The 25000-nt window shown below is 44.1% G+C and overlaps 1 protein-coding gene across 6 annotated transcripts in view; it reads left to right on the top strand.

The window, feature by feature from the left end:
• Positions 1–25000, top strand: part of iffo1b (intermediate filament family orphan 1b) — a 41505-nt gene that overhangs the window by 6961 nt on the left and 9544 nt on the right. For 3 of the 6 annotated variants that reach the window (XM_055903379.1, XM_055903384.1, XM_055903378.1), the window contains exons 2-6: positions 934–1006; positions 19927–20022; positions 22620–22760; positions 22872–23059; positions 23255–23381. In XM_055903379.1, coding sequence (XP_055759354.1) covers positions 934–1006; positions 19927–20022; positions 22620–22760; positions 22872–23059; positions 23255–23381 — 625 coding nt within the window. The remainder of the gene's footprint in view (positions 1–933; positions 1007–19926; positions 20023–22619; positions 22761–22871; positions 23060–23254; positions 23382–25000) is intronic. The other 3 variants (XM_055903381.1, XM_055903380.1, XM_055903383.1) reach the window with 2 other exon arrangements.

Here is a 25000-nt window from a genome sequence, read left to right on the forward strand (position 1 = left end):
TCTGCTAAGAGTGTTGGGTTCTGGCCTTAGGTCGCCACAGACTAGTACATGTCTCTGGGCCTGGAAAGGGTTGATCTCCCCCTCTAGGATGGAGAAGGTGTCATCATTAATGTATGGGGAGATATAGGTACCACACAGGACAACCATTTTCTCTGAGATCATTTCCCTATTTATTTCCAACCAGATGTGAAATGTTCCTGTTTTAATTAATTGATTGAAGTGGGTTAGGTTATGTCTGATCTATACCAAATTCTCTCTTCTCTCTCTCCTCTCTCCATCTCTCTCTATCTCTATCTCTCACTCTCTCTCACGCACTCTCCACTGCCAGCTCCACTCTCCTTTCTTCAACCCCCTTCCCCCACATCATATCTTTCTCCCTCTCTCTCTCCCCAACTGCATGCGGCCATGCACCTTCCCCTCCACCTAGTATCTGCAATGCGGTATACTCTGCACGGCAGGCTGTGATTGCTGGAAAAGGGAGGTGGCTTCCAAAGAGAGCTCAGCTCATCTTTCCCTCGCTCTCTCCCTCACTCTCACGTTACCCATCTATCTCAATCACGTCTTTTGTGCCACAGTATGCACAATGGCACAAAAAAAGGTCTCTCTGTACACTATATAACCTCTATTTGTTTTAGGAGCAGTTTGGTAAAGGCTCCGACATGTCGCAGTATTGTGCATTTTAAGCAGCAATTCTATAAACGGCAGTGCTGTGCAGTGGGGTCTGTGTGTTGAGTCACTGAATCAGCCATCGTAGTTCTAACATGTCAACTGTACAGGCTTTCAATGAGATTACTGTTCACTAGATGGATGGTGCTGTCTGACCCAGATTCATGGACCAGGGGTTTCAGACACATATACACACAGTTAATAGTTATTAATATGATGTTGCCATTTTACTGTGTTATTTACTTCACGTTACTTTTTGTTGTGTAGGTGGGAGGAGGAGTACACTGTCAGAGTGGACATGCAGCAGAAGATGGAAGACCTACAGGAGGTAACACTGTGTGTGCGTGTGCCTGGCCTCTCTTATTGATTAATACATAGGGGGTAAATGTATCCCCTCTTTCTGTTACACTTGTTCTCTGTTGATTTACAGGGACAAGAACAAAGCCATGTCAGCATATCAAACATGACAACAAGACATTACATTGAAATGTTTAGGTGCTCAATGCTTGTAGACACAAAGGCCCTCCTCACTGATCTATACACTAACTTAGGGAGCGGGGCCAGAGGCGCAGTGTTGTCTCTGACGCTGTGTCATCAGGTTCTGGCGGTGTTGACACATTTGACATTGCCCTGACGCATGCAAAACAACCTAATACAATTGCTTGTGTGAAACAGCTTGGTTGAATAGTCTGCAAACCACTAACCAAATATAGTATGTTTATAAACAGCTAGTTAGATGCTCAGCCCCTGACGTTCGTCATAGGTGTTATAGAAAGCAGCTGACAGTCATGATCAAACAGCCAAGTGGTTAACTATTTGAGGAACTGGTGTAGCTACTTACACACATTCAGCATGATTGAATTACAGCAACAATATCAACTCCCCAAAATGGCACCGTTGGTCCCCGTCACATAGTTACATCTGAAAGTCATTTGTACGTCCTACTTCCACATGTTATTGGTCACACACGCATTAAGTAGATGTTATTGTGGGTGTAGTGAAATTCTTCAAATAGCCACCCTTTGCCTTGATGACAGCTTTGCACATTCTTGGTGAGGCAGGTCCTCACCAGACATCAACGGCAACAACGTCGCCTATGGGTGCAAACCGTCCGTCGCTGGACCAGAAAGGACTGGCAAAAAGTGCTCTTCACTGACAAGTTGCAGTTTTGTCTCACCAGGGGTGATGGTCGGATTCGCGTTTATCGTCGAGGGAATGAGCGTTACACCGAGGCCTGTACTCTGGAATGGGATCGATTTGGAGGTGGAGGGTCCGTCATGGTCTGGAGCGGTGTGTCACAGCATCATCGGACTGAGCTTGTTGTCATTGCAGGCAATCTCAATGCTGTGCGTTACAGGGAAGACATCCTCCTTCCTCATGTGGTACCCTTCCTGCAGGCTCATCCTGACATGACACTCCAGCATGACAATGGCACAAGTCATTGCAAGACAGAAATGTCAGTGTTCTGCCATGGCCAGCGAAGAGCCCGGAACTCAATCCCATTGAGCACGTCTGGGACCTGTTGGATTGGAGGGTGAGGGCTAGGGCCATTCCCCCCAGAATTGTCTGGGAACTTGCAGGTGCCTTGGTGGAAGAGTGGGGTAACATCTCACAGCAAGAACTGTCAAAGCTGGTATAGTCCATGAGCAGGAGATGCACTGCAGTACTTAATGCAGCTGGTGGCCACACCAGATACTGACTGTTACTTTTGATTTTGACACCCCCTTTGTTCAGGGACACATTATTCAATTTCTGTTAGTCACATGTCTGTGGAACTTGTTCAGTTTATGTCTCAGTTGTTGAATCTTGTTATGTTCATACAAATATTTACACATGTTAAGTTTGCTGAAAATAAATGCAGTTGACAGTGAGAGGACGTTTCTTTTTTTGCTGAGTTTATATAGGGCAGCAGTTTCTAAGGTGCAGTGTTGAGTAACCGGGTGGTAGCCGCAAGGGATGGCTATTTAACAGTCTGATGGCCTTGAGATAGAAGCTGTTTTTCAGTCTCTCGGTCCCAGCTTTGATGCACCTGTACTTAATCAATCAATCAAATATATTTATAAAGCCATTCTTACATCAGCCGATGTCACAAAGTGCAATACAGAAGCCCAGCCTAAAACCCCAAACAGCCAGCAATGCAGATGTAGAAGCACGGTGGCTAGGGAAAACTCCCTAGAAAGGCCAGAACCTAGGAAGAAACCTAGAGAGGAACCAGGCTCTGAGGGGTGGCCATTCCTCTTCTGGCTATGCCGGGTGGAGATTATAACAGTACATGTTCAAATGTTCATAGATGACCAGCAGGGTCTAATAATAATCACAGTAGTTGTAGAGGGTGCAACAGGTCAGAACCTTAGGAGTAAATGTCAGTTGGCTTTTCATAGCCGATCATTCAGAGTTAGACAGCAGGTGCGGTAGAGAGAGACAGTCATACAGCAGGTCCGGGACAAGGTAGCACGTCTGGTGAACAGGTCAGGATTCCATAGCCGCAGGCAGAACAGTTGAAACTGGAGCAGCAGCAGGTGGACTGGGGACAGCAGGTGGACTGGGGATAGCAAGGAGTCATCAGGCCAGGTAGTCCCGAGGCATGGTCCTAGGGCTCAGGTCTTCCGAGAGAAGAGAGAGAGAGTTAGAGGGAGCATACTTAAATTCACACAGGACACCGGATAAGACAGGAGAAATACTCCAGACATAACAGACTGACCCTAGCCCCCTAACACGTAAACTATTGCTGCATAAATACTGGAGGCTGAGACAGGAGGGGTTGGGAGACACTGTGGTCCCGTCTGACGATACCCCCGGACAGGGCCAACCAGGCAGTATATAACCCCCACCCACTTTGCCAAAGCTCAGCCTCCAAACCACCAACTTACTACCCTGAGACAAAGCTGAGGATAGCCCACGAAGATCTCCCCCACGGCACAAACCCGAGGGGGGCGCCAACACGGACAGGAAGATCACGTCAGTGACTCAACCCACTCAAGTGACGCACCCATCCTAGAGACAGCATGGAAGAGCACCAGTAAGCCAATGACTCAGCCCCTGTAATAGGGTTGAGTGAATCCCAGTGGAGAGAGGGGATCCAGCTAGGCAGAAGCAGCAAGGGCGGTTCGTCGCTCCAGTGCCTTTTCGTTCACCTTCACACCCCTGGACCAGACTACACTTAATCATAGGACCTACTGAAGAGATGAGTCTTCAATAAAGACTTAAAGGTCGAGACCGAGTCTGCGTCTCTCACATGGACAGGCAGACCATTCCATAAACATGGAGCTCTATAGAAGAAAGCTCTGCCTCCAGCTGTTTGCTTAGAAATTCTAGAGACAATAAGGAGGCCTGCGCCTTGTGACCGGAAGTGCACTGCCCGCAACCGCAGGCATCGCCAGAGGTGCGGTCTGCCCAACGCGGGGGCACACTGTCTGCCTTCCAGGACACCTACAACACCCGATGTCACAGGAAGGCCAAAAAGATAATCAAGGACATCAACCACCCGAGACACGGTCTGTTCACCCCGCTATCATCCTGACCTCGCCTTCTGGATGACAGTGGGGTGAACAGGCCATGGCTCGGGTGGTTGATGTCCTTGAAGTGCGGGCAGTGAGCATCGGTGGCACTGTGTTATCCTCAAAGCGGATGAAGAAGGTGTTTAGATTATCCGGGAGCAAGATGTCGGTGTCCTCGACGTGGCTGGTTTTCCCTTTGTAATCCGTGATTGTCTGTAGACCTTGCCACATACATCACGGAAGTTGCAGTAGCAGTGGTCAAGTGTTTTTTAGCAGCACGTGTACTACAGTCAATGTGTTGATAGAACTTCGGTAGCGTTTTCCTCAAATTTGCTTTGTTACAGTCCCCAGCTACAATAAATGCGGCCTCAGGATATGTGGCTTGAGGGGGAATGCACACGGCTGTGACTATAACTGAAGAGAATTCTCTTGGGAGGTAATACGGTCTGCATTTGATTGTAAGGTATTCTAGGTCGGGTGAACAAAAGGACTTGAGTTTCTGTACATTATCACAATCACACCATGAGTAGTTAATCATGAAACATACACCCCTGCCTTTCTTCTTCACAGAGAGTTCTTTATTCCTGTCTGCGCAATGTACTGAGAATATAGCTGGCTGTATGGACTGGGTCAGTATATCCGGAGAGAGCCTTGATTCCGTGAAACAGAGTATGTTACAGTCCCTGATGTATCTCTGGGGGAGATCCTCGCCCTAAGCTTGTCTACTTTATTGTCCAGAGACTAAACATTAGCGAGTAATATACTCGGAAGCGGTAGATGGTGTGTACGCCTCCTGAGTCAGACTAGAAGTCTACTCTTCTCCGCTGGCGGCGTCTGGGATAAGTCCCAGGCAGCCCCTGGGATAAGTTTAATTGCCCTGGGGGTTACGAACAAAGGATCCAATTCGGGAAAGTCGTATTCCTGGTCATAATGCTGGTGAGTTAACGCCGCTCTGATATTCAAAAGTCCTTTCTGTTTGTAAGAAATAACACAAAAAAAACAAAAGACTGCAATGTTGCTTGGGCGCTAGAAGCAGAACTGCCATGTCTGTCGGCGCCATCTTGCCATCGGTGAGCATATAAAGCTGAGCCAGGTGGGGCTCTGGTTTCTCAGGTTTGTTGTGTGTGCGGATGTGTGAGGATGCAACTGCAGGGGACATCTACCTAACCCAGTTAGACAGGCTCTGTTGAGCCAACAGGAGACCACATGGCATGCAGCAAAGTCCCACTTTACATTAAACTATCCATGCAGAACAATGTACAGTTACCCTATTTCATTTGCACCACAGACACAATCAGCTTTTATGTCAAGACATATCTCAGGAAGAAGTTCTGCAAAATATTATGGCTAGTAGTTTAGGGAATCAAATACTTCAGAGATTAAGTAGGCAGGATTGTCAATGTATAATCTGTGTATGTACTGTATGTTTGTGTGTTGTACTTTGGATTTGTAGTAAGACTTAGGGTAAGAACATCTATCCTTACACTGTAAAGAATATATAATCATCATGGACAGATTATACTGTTGTACTTTGGATTTGAAGTGCGATTTGAGTCAAGACTTATAATGACAAGATATAATGTTTTACTGTTTGACCCTATCCTGAGATGGTCAATATAGAATGTATTACTGTTTGGCCCTACCCTGAGATGGTCCATATAGAATGTTTTACTGTTTGGCCCTACCCTGAGATGGTCCATATAGAATGTTTTACTGTTTGGCCCTATCCTGAGATGGTCAATATAGAATGTTTTACTGTTTGGCCCTACCCTGAGATGGTCCATATAGAATCTATTACTGTTTGGCCCTACCCTGAGATGGTCCATATAGAATGTTTTACTGTTTGGCCCTACCCTGAGATGGTCAATATAGAATGTTTTACTGTTTGGCCCTACCCTGAGATGGTCAATATAGAATGTATTACTGTTTGGCCCTACTCTGAGATGGTCCATATAGAATGTTTTACTGTTTGGCCCTACCCTGAGATGGTCCATATAGAATGTTCTACTGTTTGGCCCTACCCTGAGATGGTCCATATAGAATGTTTTACTGTTTGGCCCTACCCTGAGATGGTCCATATAGAATGTTCTACTGTTTGGCCCTACCCTGAGATGGTCCATATAGAATGTTTTACTGTTTGGCCCTACCCTGAGATGGTCAATATAGAATGTTTTACTGTTTGGCCCTACCCTGAGATGGTCAATATAGAATGTTTTACTGTTTGGCCCTACCCTGAGATGGTCCATATAGAATGTTTTACTGTTTGGCCCTACCCTGAGTTGGTCAATATAGAATGTTTTACTGTTTGGCCCTACCCTGAGATGGTCCATATAGAATGTTTTACTGTTTGGCCCTACCCTGAGATGGTCAATATAGAATGTTTTACTGTTTGGCCCTACCCTGAGTTGGTCCATATAGAATGTTTTACTGTTTGGCCCTACCCTGAGATGGTCAATATAGAATGTATTACTGTTTGGCCCTACCCTGAGATGGTCAATATAGAATGTTTTACTGTTTGGCCCTATCCTGAGATGGTCAATATAGAATGTTTTACTGTTTGGCCCTACCCTGAGTTGGTCAATATAGAATGTTTTACTGTTTGGCCCTACCCTGAGATGGTCAATATAGAATGTATTACTGTTTGGCCCTACCCTGAGATGGTCCATATAGAATGTTTTACTGTTTGGCCCTATCCTGAGATGGTCCATATAGAATGTTTTACTGTTTGGCCCTACCCTGAGATGGTCCATATAGAATGTTTTACTGTTTGGCCCTACCCTGAGCTGGTCTATATAGAATGTTTTACTTCCGGGCGCCGAGCGAGATGGCTGCCTCGCTTCGCGTTCCTTGGAAAATATGCAGTATTCTGTTTTTTTATGTGTTATTTCTTACATTGGTACCCCAGGTGATCTTAGATGTCATTACTACAGTCGGGAGGAACTACTGAATATACGATTAACGTCAACTAACCACCGTTCCTACCAGGAATATGACTTTCCCGAAACGGATCCAGTGTTTTGCCTTCCACCCAATACAATGGATCTGATCCCAGCCGGCGAAGCTACTCGACGCAGTAAAAGGGGAAAGCGTAGCGGTCTCCTGGTCAGGCTTCGGAGACGGGCACATCGCGCTCCACTCCCTAGCATACTACTCGCCAATGTCCAGTCTCTTGACAATAAGGTCGATGAAATCCGAGCACGGGTAACTTTCCAGAGAGACATCAGGGATTGCAACGTGCTCTGCTTCACGGAAACATGGCTAACTCAAAAGACGCTAACGGAGTCGGTGCAGCCAGCTGGTTTCTTCACGCATCGCGCAGACAGAAACAAACATCTTTTTGGTAAGAAGAGGGGCGGGGGGGTATGCCTCATGATTAACGAGACGTGGTGTGACCATCATAACAACACTCAGGAACTCAAGTCATTCTGTTCACCTGATCTAGAACTCCTCACAATCAAATGTCGACCGCATTATCTACCAAGGGAATTCTCTTCGGTCATAATCACAGCCGTATATATTCCCCCCCAAGCAGACACATCGATGGCCCTGAACGAACTCTATCTGACTCTCTGTAAACTGGAAACCACACACCCTGAGGCTGCATTCATCGTAGCTGGGGATTTTAACAAGGCTAATCTAAAAACAAAACTCCCTAAATTCTATCAGCACATTGATTGTCCTACCAGGGCTGGCAAAACTCTGGACCATTGTTATACTAACTTCCGCAACGCATATAAGGCCCTCCCCCGCCCTCCTTTCGGAAAAGCTGACCACGACTCCATTTTGTTGATTCCAGCCTACAAACAGAAATTAAAACTACAAGCTCCCGCGCTCAGGTCTGTTCAACGCTGGTCCGACCAATCTGATTTCACGCTTCAAGACTGCTTCGATCACGCGGATTGGAATATGTTCCGCACCGCGTCCAACAACAACATTGAAGAATATGCTGATTCGGTGAGCGAGTTCATTAGGAAGTGCATTGACGATGTCGTACCCACAGCAACGATTAAAACATTCCCAAACCAGAAACCGTGGATTGACGGCAGCATTCGCGTGAAACTGAAAGCGCGAACCACTGCTTTTAACCAGGGCAAGGTGACCGGAAACATGACCGAATACACACAGTGTAGCTATTCTCTCCGCAAGGCTATCAAACAGGCTAAGTCCCAGTACAGAGACAAAATTGAATCGCAATTCAACAGCTCAGACACAAGAGGTATGTGGCAGGGTCTACAGTCTATCACGGATTACAAAAAGAAAACCAGCCCCGTCGCGGACCAGGATGTCTTGCTCCCAGACAGGCTAAATACCTTTTTTGCCCGCTTTGAGGACAATACAGTGCCACTGACACGGCCCGCTACCAAAACCTGCGGGCTCTCCTTCACTGCAGCCGAGGTGAGTAAAACATTTAAACGTGTTAACCCTCGCAAGGCTGCAGGCCCAGACGGCATTCCCAGCCGCGTCCTCAGAGCATGCGCAGACCAGCTGGCTGGTGTGTTTACGGACATATTCAATCAATCCTTATCCCAGTCTGCTGTTCCCACATGCTTCAAGAGGGCCACCATTGTTCCTGTTCCCAAGAAAGCTAAGGTAACTGAGCTAAACGACTACCGCCCCGTAGCACTCACTTCCGTCATCATGAAGTGCTTTGAGAGACTAGTCAAGGACCATATCACCTCCACCCTACCGGACACCCTAGACCCACTCCAATTTGCTTACCGACCCAATAGGTCCACAGACAACGCAATCGCAACCACACTGCACACTGCCCTAACCCATCTGGACAAGAGGAATACCTATGTGAGAATGCTGTTCATCGACTACAGCTCAGCATTTAACACCATAGTACCCTCCAAACTCGTCATCAAGCTCGAGACCCTGGGTCTCGACCCCGCCCTGTGCAACTGGGTCCTGGACTTCCTGACGGGCCGCCCCCAGGTGGTGAGGGTAGGTAACAACATCTCCACCCCGCTGATCCTCAACACTGGGGCCCCACAAGGGTGCGTTCTGAGCCCTCTCCTGTACTCCCTGTTCACCCACGACTGCGTGGCCATGCACGCCTCCAACTCAATCATCAAGTTTGCGGACGACACTACAGTGGTAGGCTTGATTACCAACAACGACGAGACGGCCTACAGGGAGGAGGTGAGGGCCCTCGGAGTGTGGTGTCAGGAAAATAACCTCACACTCAACGTCAACAAAACGAAGGAGATGATTGTGGACTTCAGGAAACAGCAGAGGGAGCACCCCCCTATCCACATCGACGGGTCAGTAGTGGAGAAGGTGGAAAGTTTTAAGTTCCTCGGTGTACACATCACGGACAAACTGAATTGGTCCACCCACACAGACAGCGTTGTGAAGAAGGCGCAGCAGCGCCTCTTCAACCTCAGGAGGCTGAAGAAATTCGGCTTGTCACCAAAAGCACTCACAAACTTCTACAGATGCACAATCGAGAGCATCCTGTCGGGCTGTATCACCGCCTGGTACGGCAACTGCTCCGCACACAACCGTAAGGCTCTCCAGAGGGTAGTGAGGTCGGCAGAACGCATCACCCGGGGCAAACTACCTGCCCTCCAGGACACCTACACCACCCGATGTCACAGGAAGGCCATAAAGATCATCAAGGACAACAACCACCCAAGCCACTGCCTGATCACCCCGCTATCATCCAGAAGGTGAGGTCAGTACAGGTGCATCCAAGCAGGGACCGAGAGACTGAAAAACAGCTTCTATCTCAAGGCCATCAGACTGTTAAACAGCCACCACTAACTTTTAGCGGCCGCTGCCAACATACTGACTCAACTCCAGCCACTTTAAAAATGGGAATTGATGGAAATTATGTAAAAATGTACCACCAGCCACTTTAAACAATGCCACCTAATATAATGTTTACATACCCCACATTACACATCTCTTATGTATATGTATATACTGTACTCTATATCATCTACTGCATCTTGCCATCTTATGTAATACATGGACCACTAGCCACTTTAAACTATGCCACTTTATGTTTACATACCCTACAGTACTCATCTCATAGGTATATACCGTACTCTATACCATGTACTGCACCATTGCCTATGCCGTTCTGTACCATCACTCATTCATATATCTCTATGTACATATTCTTTATCCCTTTACACTTGCGTGTATAAGGTAGTAGTTGCGGAATTGTTAGGTTAGATTACTTGTTGTTATTACTGCATTGTCGGAACCAGAAGCACAAGCATTTCGCTACACTCGCATTAACATCTGCTAACCATGTGTATGTGACTAATAATTTGATTTGTTTGGCCCTACCCTGAGATGGTCAATATAGAATGTTTTACTGTTTGGCCCTACTGTAAATTGGTCAATATAGAATGTTTTACTGTTTGGCCCTACCCTGAGTTGGTCCATATAGAATGTTTTACTGTTTGGCCCTATCCTGAGATGGTCAATATAGAATGTTTTACTGTTTGGCCCTACCCTGAGATGGTCAATATAGAATGTTTTACTGTTTGGCCCTACCCTGAGATGGTCCATATAGAATGTTTTACTGTTTGGCCCTACCCTGAGATGGTCCATATAGAATGTTTTACTGTTTGGCCCTATCCTGAGATGGTCAATATAGAATGTTTTACTGTTTGGCCCTACTGTAAATTGGTCAATATAGAATGTTTTACTGTTTGGCCCTACCCTGAGATGGTCCATATAGAATGTTTTACTGTTTGGCCCTACCCTGAGATGGTCAATATAGAATGTTTTACTGTTTGGCCCTACTGTAAATTGGTCAATATAGAATGTTTTACTGTTTGGCCCTACCCTGAGTTGGTCCATATAGAATGTTTTACTGTTTGGCCCTATCCTGAGATGGTCAATATAGAATGTTTTACTGTTTGGCCCTACCCTGAGATGGTCAATATAGAATGTTTTACTGTTTGGCCCTACCCTGAGATGGTCCATATAGAATGTTTTACTGTTTGGCCCTACCCTGAGATGGTCCATATAGAATGTTTTACTGTTTGGCCCTATCCTGAGATGGTCAATATAGAATGTTTTACTGTTTGGCCCTACTGTAAATTGGTCAATATAGAATGTTTTACTGTTTGGCCCTACCCTGAGATGGTCCATATAGAATGTTTTACTGTTTGGCCCTACCCTGAGATGGTCCATATAGAATGTTTTACTGTTTGGCCCTATCCTGAGATGGTCAATATAGAATGTTTTACTGTTTGGCCCTACCCTGAGATGGTCCATATAGAATGTTTTACTGTTTGGCCCTACCCTGAGATGGTCAATATAGAATGTTTTACTGTTTGGCCCTACCCTGAGATGGTCAATATAGAATGTTTTACTGTTTGGCCCTACTGTAAATTGGTCAATATAGAATGTTTTACTGTTTGGCCCTACCCTGAGATGGTCCATATAGAAGGTTTTACTGTTTGGCCCTACCCTGAGTTGGTCAATATAGAATGTTTTACTGTTTGGCCCTACTGTAAATTGGTCAATATAGAATGTTTTACTGTTTGGCCCTACCCTGAGATGGTCCATATAGAATGTTTTACTGTTTGGCCCTACCCTGAGATGGTCAATATAGAATGTTTTACTGTTTGGCCCTACCCTGAGATGGTCAATATAGAATGTATTACTGTTTGGCCCTACTCTGAGATGGTCCATATAGAATGTTTTACTGTTTGGCCCTACCCTGAGATGGTCCATATAGAATGTTTTACTGTTTGGCCCTATCCTGAGATGGTCAATATAGAATGTTTTACTGTTTGGCCCTACTGTAAATTGGTCAATATAGAATGTTTTACTGTTTGGCCCTACCCTGAGATGGTCCATATAGAATGTTTTACTGTTTGGCCCTACCCTGAGATGGTCCATATAGAATGTTTTACTGTTTGGCCCTACCCTGAGATGGTCAATATAGAATGTTTTACTGTTTGGCCCTACCCTGAGATGGTCAATATAGAATGTTTTACTGTTTGGCCCTACCCTGAGATGGTCCATATAGAATGTATTACTGTTTGGCCCTACCCTGAGATGGTCCATATAGAATGTTTTACTGTTTGGCCCTATCCTGAGATGGTCCATATAGAATGTTTTACTGTTTGGCCCTACCCTGAGATGGTCAATATAGAATGTTTTACTATTTGGCCCTATCCTGAGATGGTCCATATAGAATGTTTTACTGTTTGGCCCTACCCTGAGATGGTCCATATAGAATGTTTTACTGTTTGGCCCTATCCTGAGATGGTCCATATAGAATGTTTTACTGTTTGGCCCTACCCTGAGATGGTCAATATAGAATGTTTTACTGTTTGGCCCTATCCTGAGATGGTCAATATAGAATGTTTTACTGTTTGGCCCTATCCTGAGATGGTCCATATAGAATGTTTTACTGTTTGGCCCTATCCTGAGATGGTCCATATAGAATGTTTTACTGTTTGGCCCTATCCTGAGATGGTCAATATAGAATGTTTTACTGTTTGGCCCTATCCTGAGATGGTCAATATAGAATGTTTTACTGTTTGGCCCTACCCTGAGATGGTCAATATAGAATGTTTTACTGTTTGGCCCTATCCTGAGATGGTCAATATAGAATGTTTTACTGTTTGGCCCTACCCTGAGATGGTCCATATAGAATGTTTTACTGTTTGGCCCTATCCTGAGATGGTCCATATAGAATGTTTTACTGTTTGGCCCTACCCTGAGATGGTCAATATAGAATGTTTTACTATTTGGCCCTACCCTGAGATGGTCAATATAGAATGTTTTACTGTTTGGCCCTATCCTGAGATGGTCCATATAGAATGTTTTACTGTTTGGCCCTACCCTGAGATGGTCAATATAGAATGTTTTACTGTTTGGCCCTATCCTGAGATGGTCCATATAGAATGTTTTACTGTTTGGCCCTACCCTGAGATGGTCAATATAGAATGTTTTACTGTTTGGCCCTATCCTGAGATGGTCCATATAGAATGTTTTACTGTTTGGCCCTACCCTGAGATGGTCCATATAGAATGTATTACTGTTTGGCCCTACCCTGAGATGGTCAATATAGAATGTTTTACTGTTTGGCCCTATCCTGAGATGGTCCATATAGAATGTTTTACTGTTTGGCCCTACCCTGAGATAGTCAATATAGAATGTATTACTGTTTGGCCCTACCCTGAGATGGTCAATATAGAATGTATTACTGTTTGGCCCTACCCTGAGATGGTCAATATAGAATGTTTTACTGTTTGGCCCTACCCTGAGATGGTCCATATAGAATGTTTTACTGTTTGGCCCTACCCTGAGATGGTCCATATAGAATGTTTTACTGTTTGGCCCTATCCTGAGATGGTCCATATAGAATGTTTTACTGTTTGGCCCTACCCTGAGATGGTCAATATAGAATGTTTTACTATTTGTCCCTATCCTGAGATGGTCAATATTGAATGTTTTACTGTTTGGCCCTATCCTGAGATGGTCCATATAGAATGTTTTACTGTTTGGCCCTACCCTGAGATGGTCAATATAGAATGTTTTACTGTTTGGCCCTATCCTGAGATGGTCAATATAGAATGTTTTACTGTTTGGCCCTATCCTGAGATGGTCAATATAGAATGTTTTACTGTTTGGCCCTACCCTGAGATGGTCAATATAGAATGTTTTACTGTTTGGCCCTATCCTGAGATGGTCAATATAGAATGTTTTACTGTTTGGCCCTACCCTGAGATGGTCAATACAGGATGTTTTACTGTTTGGCTCTATCCTGAGATGGTCAATATAGAATGTTTTACTGTTTGGCCCTACCCTGAGATGGTCCATATAGAATGTATTACTGTTTGGCCCTACCCTGAGATGGTCAATATAGAATGTTTTACTGTTTGGCCCTACCCTGAGATGGTCCATATAGAATGTTTTACTGTTTGGCCCTACCCTGAGATGGTCCATATAGAATGTTTTACTGTTTGGCCCTACCCTGAGATGGTCCATATAGAATGTTTTACTGTTTGGCCCTATCCTGAGATGGTCCATATAGAATGTTTTACTGTTTGGCCCTACCCTGAGATGGTCAATATAGAATGTTTTACTATTTGGCCCTATCCTGAGATGGTCAATATAGAATGTTTTACTGTTTGGCCCTATCCTGAGATGGTCCATATAGAATGTTTTACTGTTTGGCCCTACCCTGAGATGGTCAATATAGAATGTTTTACTGTTTGGCCCTACCCTGAGATGGTCAATATAGAATGTTTTACTGTTTGGCCCTATCCTGAGATTGTCAATATAGAATGTTTTACTGTTTGGCCCTATCCTGAGATGGTCCATATAGAATGTTTTACTGTTTGGCCCTACCCTGAGATGGTCAATATAGAATGTTTTACTGTTCTGCCCTATCCTGAGATGGTCCATATAGAATGTTTTACTGTTTGGCCCTACCCTGAGATTGTCAATATAGAATGTATTACTGTTTGGCCCTACCCTGAGATGGTCCATATAGAATGTATTACTGTTTGGCCCTACCCTGAGATGGTCCATATAGAAGGTTTTACTGTTTGGCCCTACCCTGAGTTGGTCAATATAGAATGTTTTACTGTTTGGCCCTACTGTAATTTGGTCAATATAGAATGTTTTACCGTTTGGCCCTACCCTGAGATGGTCCATATAGAATGTTTTACTGTTTGGCCCTACCCTGAGATGGTCAATATAGAATGTTTTACTGTTTGGCCCTACCCTGAGATGGTCAATATAGAATGTTTTACTGTTTGGCCCTACTGTAAATTGGTCCATATAGAATGTTTTACTGTTTGGCCCTACCCTGAGATGGTCCATATAGAATGTTTTACTGTTTGGCCCTACCCTGAGATGGTCCATATAGAATGTATTACTGTTTGGCCCTACCCTGAGATGGTCAATATAGAATGTTTTACTGTTTGGCCCTATCCTGAGATGGTCCATATAGAATGTTTTACTGTTTGGCCCTACCCTGAGATGGTCCATATAGATTGTTTTACTGTTTGGCCCTACCCTGAGATTGTCCATATAGAATGTTTTACTGTTTGGCCCTACCCTGAGATGGTCCATATAGAAGGTTTTACTGTTTGGCCCTACCCTGAGATGGTCCATATAGAATGTTTTACTGTTTGGCCCTACCCTGAGATGGTCCATATAGAATGTTTTACTGTTTGGCCCTACCCTGAGATGGTCCATATAGAATGTTTTACTGTTTGGCCCTACCCTGAGATGGTCCATATAGAATGTTTTACTGTTTGGCCCTACCCTGAGATGGTCCATATAGAATGTTTTACTGTTTGGCCCTATCCTGAGATGGTCCATATAGAATGTTTTACTGTTTGGCCCTACCCTGAGATGGTCCATATAGAATGTTTTACTGTTTGGCCCTACCCTGAGATGGTCCATATAGAATGTTTTACTGTTTGGCCCTACCCTGAGATGGTCAATATAGAATGTTTTACTATTTGGCCCTATCCTGAGATGGTCAATATAGAATGTTTTGCTGTTTGGCCCTATCCTGAGATGGTCCATATAGAATGTTTTACTGTTTGGCCCTACCCTGAGATGGTCAATATAGAATGTTTTACTGTTTGGCCCTATCCTGAGATGGTCCATATAGAATGTTTTACTGTTTGGCCCTACCCTGAGATGGTCAATATAGAATGTTTTACTGTTTGGCCCTACCCTGAGATTGTCAATATAGAATGTATTACTGTTTGGCCCTACCCTGAGATGGTCCATATAGAATGTATTACTGTTTGGCCCTACCCTGAGATGGTCCATATAGAATGTTTTACTGTTTGGCCCTACCCTGAGATGGTCCATATAGAATGTTTTACTGTTTGGCCCTATCATGAGATGGTCCATATAGAATGTTTTACTGTTTGGCCCTACCCTGAGATGGTCAATATAGAATGTTTTACTGTTTGGCCCTATCCTGAGATGGTCAATATAGAATGTTTTACTGTTTGGCCCTACCCTGAGATGGTCAATATAGAATGTTTTACTGTTTGGCCCTACCCTGAGATGGTCAATATAGAATGTTTTACTGTTTGGCCCTATCATGAGATGGTCCATATAGAATGTTTTACTGTTTGGCCCTACCCTGAGATGGTCAATATAGAATGTTTTACTGTTTGGCCCTATCCTGAGATGGTCAATATAGAATGTTTTACTGTTTGGCCCTACCCTGAGATGGTCAATATAGAATGTTTTACTGTTTGGCCCTATCCTGAGATGGTCAATATAGAATGTTTTACTGTTTGGCCCTATCCTGAGATGGTCCATATAGAATGTTTTACTGTTTGGCCCTATCCTGAGATGGTCAATATAGAATGTTTTACTGTTTGGCCCTACCCTGAGATGGTCAATATAGAATGTTTTACTGTTTGGCCCTACTGTAAATTGGTCCATATAGAATGTTTTACTGTTTGGCCCTACCCTGAGATGGTCCATATAGAATGTTTTACTGTTTGGCCCTACCCTGAGATGGTCCATATAGAATGTATTACTGTTTGGCCCTACCCTGAGATGGTCAATATAGAATGTTTTACTGTTTGGCCCTATCCTGAGATGGTCCATATAGAATGTTTTACTGTTTGGCCCTACCCTGAGATGGTCCATATAGATTGTTTTACTGTTTGGCCCTACCCTGAGATTGTCCATATAGAATGTTTTACTGTTTGGCCCTACCCTGAGATGGTCCATATAGAAGGTTTTACTGTTTGGCCCTACCCTGAGATGGTCCATATAGAATGTTTTACTGTTTGGCCCTACCCTGAGATGGTCCATATAGAATGTTTTACTGTTTGGCCCTACCCTGAGATGGTCCATATAGAATGTTTTACTGTTTGGCCCTACCCTGAGATGGTCCATATAGAATGTTTTACTGTTTGGCCCTACCCTGAGATGGTCCATATAGAATGTTTTACTGTTTGGCCCTATCCTGAGATGGTCCATATAGAATGTTTTACTGTTTGGCCCTACCCTGAGATGGTCCATATAGAATGTTTTACTGTTTGGCCCTACCCTGAGATGGTCCATATAGAATGTTTTACTGTTTGGCCCTACCCTGAGATGGTCAATATAGAATGTTTTACTATTTGGCCCTATCCTGAGATGGTCAATATAGAATGTTTTGCTGTTTGGCCCTATCCTGAGATGGTCCATATAGAATGTTTTACTGTTTGGCCCTACCCTGAGATGGTCAATATAGAATGTTTTACTGTTTGGCCCTATCCTGAGATGGTCCATATAGAATGTTTTACTGTTTGGCCCTACCCTGAGATGGTCAATATAGAATGTTTTACTGTTTGGCCCTACCCTGAGATTGTCAATATAGAATGTATTACTGTTTGGCCCTACCCTGAGATGGTCCATATAGAATGTATTACTGTTTGGCCCTACCCTGAGATGGTCCATATAGAATGTTTTACTGTTTGGCCCTACCCTGAGATGGTCCATATAGAATGTTTTACTGTTTGGCCCTATCATGAGATGGTCCATATAGAATGTTTTACTGTTTGGCCCTACCCTGAGATGGTCAATATAGAATGTTTTACTGTTTGGCCCTATCCTGAGATGGTCAATATAGAATGTTTTACTGTTTGGCCCTACCCTGAGATGGTCAATATAGAATGTTTTACTGTTTGGCCCTACCCTGAGATGGTCAATATAGAATGTTTTACTGTTTGGCCCTATCATGAGATGGTCCATATAGAATGTTTTACTGTTTGGCCCTACCCTGAGATGGTCAATATAGAATGTTTTACTGTTTGGCCCTATCCTGAGATGGTCAATATAGAATGTTTTACTGTTTGGCCCTACCCTGAGATGGTCAATATAGAATGTTTTACTGTTTGGCCCTATCCTGAGATGGTCAATATAGAATGTTTTACTGTTTGGCCCTATCCTGAGATGGTCCATATAGAATGTTTTACTGTTTGGCCCTATCCTGAGATGGTCAATATAGAATGTTTTACTGTTTGGCCCTACCCTGAGATGGTCAATATAGAATGTTTTACTGTTTGGCCCTATCCTGAGATGGTCAATATATAATGTTTTACTGTTTGGCCCTACCCTGAGATGGTCAATATAGAATGTTTTACTGTTTGGCCCTATCCTGAGATGGTCAATATAATGTTTTACTGTTTGGCCCTATCCTGAGATGGTCCATATAGAATGTTTTACTGTTTGGCCCTACCCTGAGATGGTCCATATAGAATGTTTTACTGTTTGGCCCTATCCTGAGATGGTCCATATAGAATGTTTTACTGTTTGGCCCTATCATGAGATGGTCAATATAGAATGTTTTACTGTTTTGCCCTATCCTGAGATGGTCAATATAGAATGTTTTACTGTTTGGCCCTACCCTGAGATGGTCAATATAGAATGTTTTACTGTTTGGCCCTATCCTGAGATGGTCAATATATAATGTTTTACTGTTTGGCCCTACCCTGAGATGGTCCATATAGAATGTATTACTGTTTGGCCCTACCCTGAGATGGTCAATATAGAATGTTTTACTGTTTGGCCCTACCCTGAGATGGTCCATATAGAATGTTTTACTGTTTGGCCCTACCCTGAGATGGTCCATATAGAATGTTTTACTTTTTGGCCCTACCCTGAGATGGTCCATATAGAATGTTTTACTGTTTGGCCCTATCCTGAGATGGTCCATATAGAATGTTTTACTGTTTGGCCCTACCCTGAGATGGTCAATATAGAATGTTTTACTATTTGGCCCTATCCTGAGATGGTCCATATAGAATGTTTTACTGTTTGGCCCTACCCTGAGATGGTCAATATAGAATGTTTTACTGTTTGGCCCTATCCTGAGATGGTCCATATAGAATGTTTTACTGTTTGGCCCTACCCTGAGATGGTCAATATAGAATGTATTACTGTTTGGCCCTACCCTGAGATGGTCAATATAGAATGTATTACTGTTTGGCCCTACCCTGAGATGGTCCATATAGAATGTTTTACTGTTTGGCCCTATCCTGAGATGGTCAAAATAGAATGTATTACTGTTTGGCCCTACCCTGAGATGGTCAATATAGAATGTATTACTGTTTGGCCCTACCCTGAGATGGTCCATATAGAATGTATTACTGTTTGGCCCTACCCCGAGATGGTCAATATAGAATGTTTTACTGTTTGGCCCTACCCTGAGATGGTCAATATAGAATGTTTTACTATTTGTCCCTATCCTGAGATGGTCAATATTGAATGTTTTACTGTTTGGCCCTATCCTGAGATGGTCCATATAGAATGTTTTACTGTTTGGCCCTATCCTGAGATTGTCAATATAGAATGTTTTACTGTTTGGCCCTATCCTGAGATGGTCCATATAGAATGTTTTACTGTTTGGCCCTACCCTGAGATGGTCCATATAGAATGTTTTACTGTTTGGCCCTATCCTGAGATGGTCAATATAGAATGTATTACTGTTTGGCCCTACCCTGAGATGGTCAATATAGAATGTATTACTGTTTGGCCCTACCCTGAGATGGTCCATATAGAATGTATTACTGTTTGGCCCTACCCCGAGATGGTCAATATAGAATGTTTTACTGTTTGGCCCTACCCTGAGATGGTCAATATATAATCTGGTATTTTCCAGAAAGTAGGGGCTGAGCTGGTTTGCAGGATGTGTGTGAGTGGTGTGGTTGTGTGTGTGTTTGTGCAGGCCTGCGTGCGTTTGTGTGTGAGCCTGTACCTGTGTGCATGGACATGCATCTCATGATTATGTGTGTTTTGTTTGTAGGACCTCCAGGAGAGTGAGGGCTGTCAGGATGAGTTGGCTGTCAGAGTACAGCAGCTGAAGGCTGAACTGGTGCTCTTCAAAGGCCTCATGAGCAACGTGAGTCTACATCCCCAAAGTTCCTCTCAATTTGCACCTTCTCTTATCCAATTGTATTGGTCACATACACATGGTTAGCAGATGTTATTGGTCACATACACATGGTTAGCATATGTTATTGGTCACATACACATGGTTAGCATATGTTATTGGTCACATACACATGGTTAGCATATGTTATTGGTCACATACACATGGTTAGCAGATGTTATTTGTCACATACACATGGTTAGCAGATGTTATTGGTCACATACACATGGTTAGTAGATGTTATTGGTCACATACACATGGTTAGCAGATGTTATTGGTCACATACACATGGTTAGCAGATGTTATTGCGAGTGTAGAGAAATTCTTATGCTTCTAGATCCGACAGTGCAGCATTATCTAACAGGTCATATCTAACAATTCCACAACAACCCTAATATCTAACAAATTCCACAACAAAACCTAATACAATCTAGTAAAGGAATGGGATAAGAATATGTAAGTATAAAATATATGGATGAGCAGTGACCGAGCGGTTAAGATGCAATAGATAGTAAATAATAGGTAGTGAAGGATACAGTATATACATATGAGATGAGTAATGCGAGATGTAAACATTCTTAAAGTGGCATTATTTAAAGTGACTAGTGTTCCATTTATTTAAGTGGCCAATGATATCAAGTCTGTAGGTAGACAGCCGCCTCTCTGTGCTAGTGGTGGCTGTTTAATAATCTGATGGCCTTGAGATAGAAGCTGTTTTTCAATCTCTCTGTCCCTGCTTTGATGCACCTGTACTGACCTCGCCTTCTGGATGATAGCGGGGTGAACAGGCAGTGGCTTGGGTGGTTGTTGTCCTTGATCTTTTTGCCTTCCTGTGACATTGGGTGTTGTAGGTGTCCTGGAGGGCAGGTAGTTTGCCCCCGGTGATGCGTTGTGCAGACCGCATCATCCTCTGGAGAGCCCTGCGGTTGTGGGTTGTGCAGTTGCCGTACCAGGTGGTGATATAGCCCGACAGGATGCTATCAATTGTGCACCTGTAAAATTTATTGAGGGTTTTCGGTGACAAGCCCAATTTTTTTCAGCTTCCTGGGGTTGAAGAGGCGATATTGTGCCTTCTTCACCACACTGTCTGTGTGCGTGGACCATTTCAGTTTGTCGGTAATATGTACACCAAGGAACTTAAAACTTTCCACCTTCTCCACTGCTGTCCTGTTGATGTGGATAGGGGGGTGCTCCCTTTGCTGTTTCCTGAAGTCCACAATCATCTCCTTTGTTTTGTTGACATTGAGTGAGAGGTTATTTTCCTTGCACCACACTCCCAGAGCCCTCACCTCCTCCATGTAGGCTGTCTCGTCGTTGATGGTAATCAAGCCTACCACTGTTGTGTCGTCTGCAAACTTGATGATTGAGTTGGAAGCGTGCATGGCCACGCAGTTGTGGGTGAACAGGGAGTACAGGAGAGGGCTCAGAACGCACCCTTGTGGGGCCCCAGTGTTGAGGATCAGCGGAGTGGAGATGTTGTTTCCTACCTTCACCACCTGGGGGCGGCCCGTCAGGAAGTCCAGGTACCAGTTGCAGAGGGCAGGGTTGAGACCCAGGGTCTCAAGCTTAATGATGAGTTTGGAGGTTATTATGGTGTTGAATGCTGAGTTGTAGTCAAAAAACAGCATTCTTACATAGGTATTCCTTTTGTCCAGATGTGATTGTGCAGTGTGATGGTGATTGCATCGTTTGTGGCACTATTGGGGCGGTAAGAAAATTGGAGTGGGTCTAGGGTATCAGGTAGGGTGGAGGTGATATGATCCTTGACTAGTCTCTCAAAGCACTTCATGATGACAGACGTGAGTGCTACGGGGTGATAGTCATTAAGTTCAGTTACCTTTTCCTTCTTGGGAACAGGAACAATGGTGGTCATCTTGAAGCATGTGGGAACAGCAGACTGGGATAAGGATTGATTGAATATGTCCATAAACACACCAGCCAGCTGGTCTGCGCATGCTCTGAGGACACGGCTAGGGATGCCGTCTGGGCTGGCAGCCTAGCGAGTGTTAACTCGTTTAAATGTTTTACTCACATCGGCCACGGAGGAGAGCCCAAAGTCTTTGGTAGCAGGCCGTGTCGGTGGCACTGTAGTGTCCTCAAAATGCACAAAGAAGTTGTTTAATTTGTCTGGGAGCAAGAAGTCGATGTCCGCGACGAGGTTGGTTTTCTTTTTGTAATCCGTGATTGTCTGTAGACCCTGCCACATACGTCTCGTGTTTGAGCCGTTGAATTACAACTCCATTTTGTCTCTGTACTGACACTTTGCTTGTTTGATTGCCTTACAGAGGGAATAACTGCACTGTTTGTATTTGGCCATGTTTCCATCATTAACAACTGGTATACATCTTTCTCCTATATACACACACAGCCTCATACTGTCCTGATCTGACTGCACACAAATCATCTGCTCATCGATGACCCTTTTCACTCTCAATATTGTCTGGTTCATTCTCCTGTCCCACTGGGTCCCCTAGTCTGTTTCTCACACTCTACACAGAGATCACTCCTGGTCTGGTTAGGATGATAACTGTTACTAGGAGACCGTAACCATCTCTCTTTCTGTGTAGAACATGTCTGATCTGGACAGTAAAATCCAGGAGAAGGCCATGAAGGTGGACATGGACATCTGTAGACGCATCGACATCACGGCTCGCCTGTGTGACGTGGCCCAGCAGAGGAACTGTGAGGATGTCATCCAGATGTATCAGGTAGTCTGTCTGTCTTTCTGTCTGACGGTGTCTGTCTGTGTCAGTCTGTCTGTGTCTCTCTCTCTCTCTGTCTATCTGTGTGTCTGTCTAAGTCTCTCTTTCCACTCCTAGGTCTCTAACACCCAGTCTGCCATCAACTGTCGCCCCCGGAAACAGACCCCGCTGTCCGTCAACAGTAGTGAGGGTGATGAGACTATCAGCACCTCGGAGAGCGATGGGGGCCTGCCCAGAGAGGAGGAGCTCTGTGGCTCGTCAGCCAATCAGATCAACGAGGAAATGCAGAGGATGCTCAACCAGCTGTGAGTAACATTACAGGACTGGTGTTTATTACATGTGCAGTTTCTCTTATCAGGCTTCTACAGGTACAACCAGCTTCTACACTGTCTATACTCTGCCATAGTAAAGGTATTAGACTGATAAGAAGGAAGCTTCCATGTGCAGTTTCTCCAAAGGCCAAACAAACGTTAATAAAGAAACATTTGTGTGTGTTGCAGGCGGGAGTGTGAGTTTGAAGATGACTGTGACAGCTTGGCCTGGGAGGAGACAGAGGAGACTCTGCTGCTGTGGGAGGACTTCCCAGGATGCACTCTGGCTCCAGAGACCACCCACCAGCCAGGAGAGGTATGGAGCGCTTTAGAATGTTGATGTTTAGGTATTCCATAGTAACTCTATGGGGTTAACTGATGTTAGAACCTTGAAAGTAGTACCTTCAACTTCTCATAAGTACACATTGATGACATAGTGCATAGTGCATAGTGCATACCTTTGTCCAAGTAGTTATATTTTTTTAATGATTTGTACGGACATCTTTATGCAGAGGCTACACAACATTCCATAGACATTTATCAGGAGTTTCTGTATTCGCAGTTACTCAGATTATAGTATTGTCAATTTGTATTTTCCAGGAAATGATTTTGAGTAGAGCTAGACAGATGAGTCAGGTGAGGGATGGGGTAATGGCCTGCTGAAAACAGGGTTTATTGCTCACAGGCATTGGCCCTGGCTGTCTGATTTCAGTGGTTCTAGTGGTTTAAACTGTCCCAGGGCACTGACCTTCACTCCTCTGGGAAATATATTTTAGCAGGTGATTTTTCCCAGCATACTCACACACTCCAAAAAGCTTTTCACTAATAACTGCATGCCTGGAGGCTTGTGTCTGCACCCCCCCCCCCCCCCCCCCCCCCCCCCCACACACACACACACACATACACATACTAGTTGCTAGTTAGTATCTGTTTTCCATTTACCAGTCAGAAGAGACATTTTTAACACTGTCTGTCTTGTCACTCTGAGGTAAATAAAAAGGCCTTACTGTAATTTAATTAGCTGATTACATCGGTAGATTACCTCAGCTAAGTGTAACACTACTGTGTTGTACTGTCTGGTCATGAGGTGTGCCAGGTGTAACTCTACTGTGTTGTACTGTCTGGTCATGAGGTGTACCAGGTGTAACTCTACTGTGTTGTACTGTCTGGTCATGAGGTGTACCAGGTGTAACTCTACTGTGTTGTACTGTCTGGTCATGAGGTGTGCTGTCCATACAGACACCTTCTGTTTACTGCATTCTGATGTGTTATAAATGTGCTGAAAGGGATTTCTGCTCCAATCCAATACAGGGCATTTCTGTAACAACCAATACTCACACACACAGAGACATCTTCTTAAAGAACCAATACTCACACACACAGAGACATCTTCTTAAAGAACCAATACTCACACACACAGAGACATCTTCTTAAAGAACCAATACTCACACACACAGAGACATCTTCTTAAAGAACCAATACTCACACACACAGAGACATCTTCTTAAAGAACCAATACTCACACACATAGAGACATCTTCTTAAAGAACCAATACTCACACACATAGAGACATCTTCTTAAAGAACCAATACTCACACACACAGACACATCTTCTTAAAGAACCAATACTCACACACACAGACACATCTTCTTAAAGAACCAATACTCACACACACAGACACATCTTCTTAAAGAACCAATACTCACACACACAGACACATCTTCTTAAAGAACCAATACTCACACACACAGACACATCTTCTTAAAGAACCAATACTCACACACACACACACATCTTCATAAAGAACCAATACTCACACACACACACACATCTTCATAAAGAACCAATACTCACACACACAGACACATCTTCATAAAGAACCAATACTCACACACACAGACACATCTTCATAAAGAACCAATACTCACACACA

This window comes from Salvelinus fontinalis, chromosome 38 (assembly GCF_029448725.1).
Source record: "Salvelinus fontinalis isolate EN_2023a chromosome 38, ASM2944872v1, whole genome shotgun sequence".
Taxonomy (NCBI): Eukaryota; Metazoa; Chordata; class Actinopteri; order Salmoniformes; family Salmonidae; genus Salvelinus; species Salvelinus fontinalis.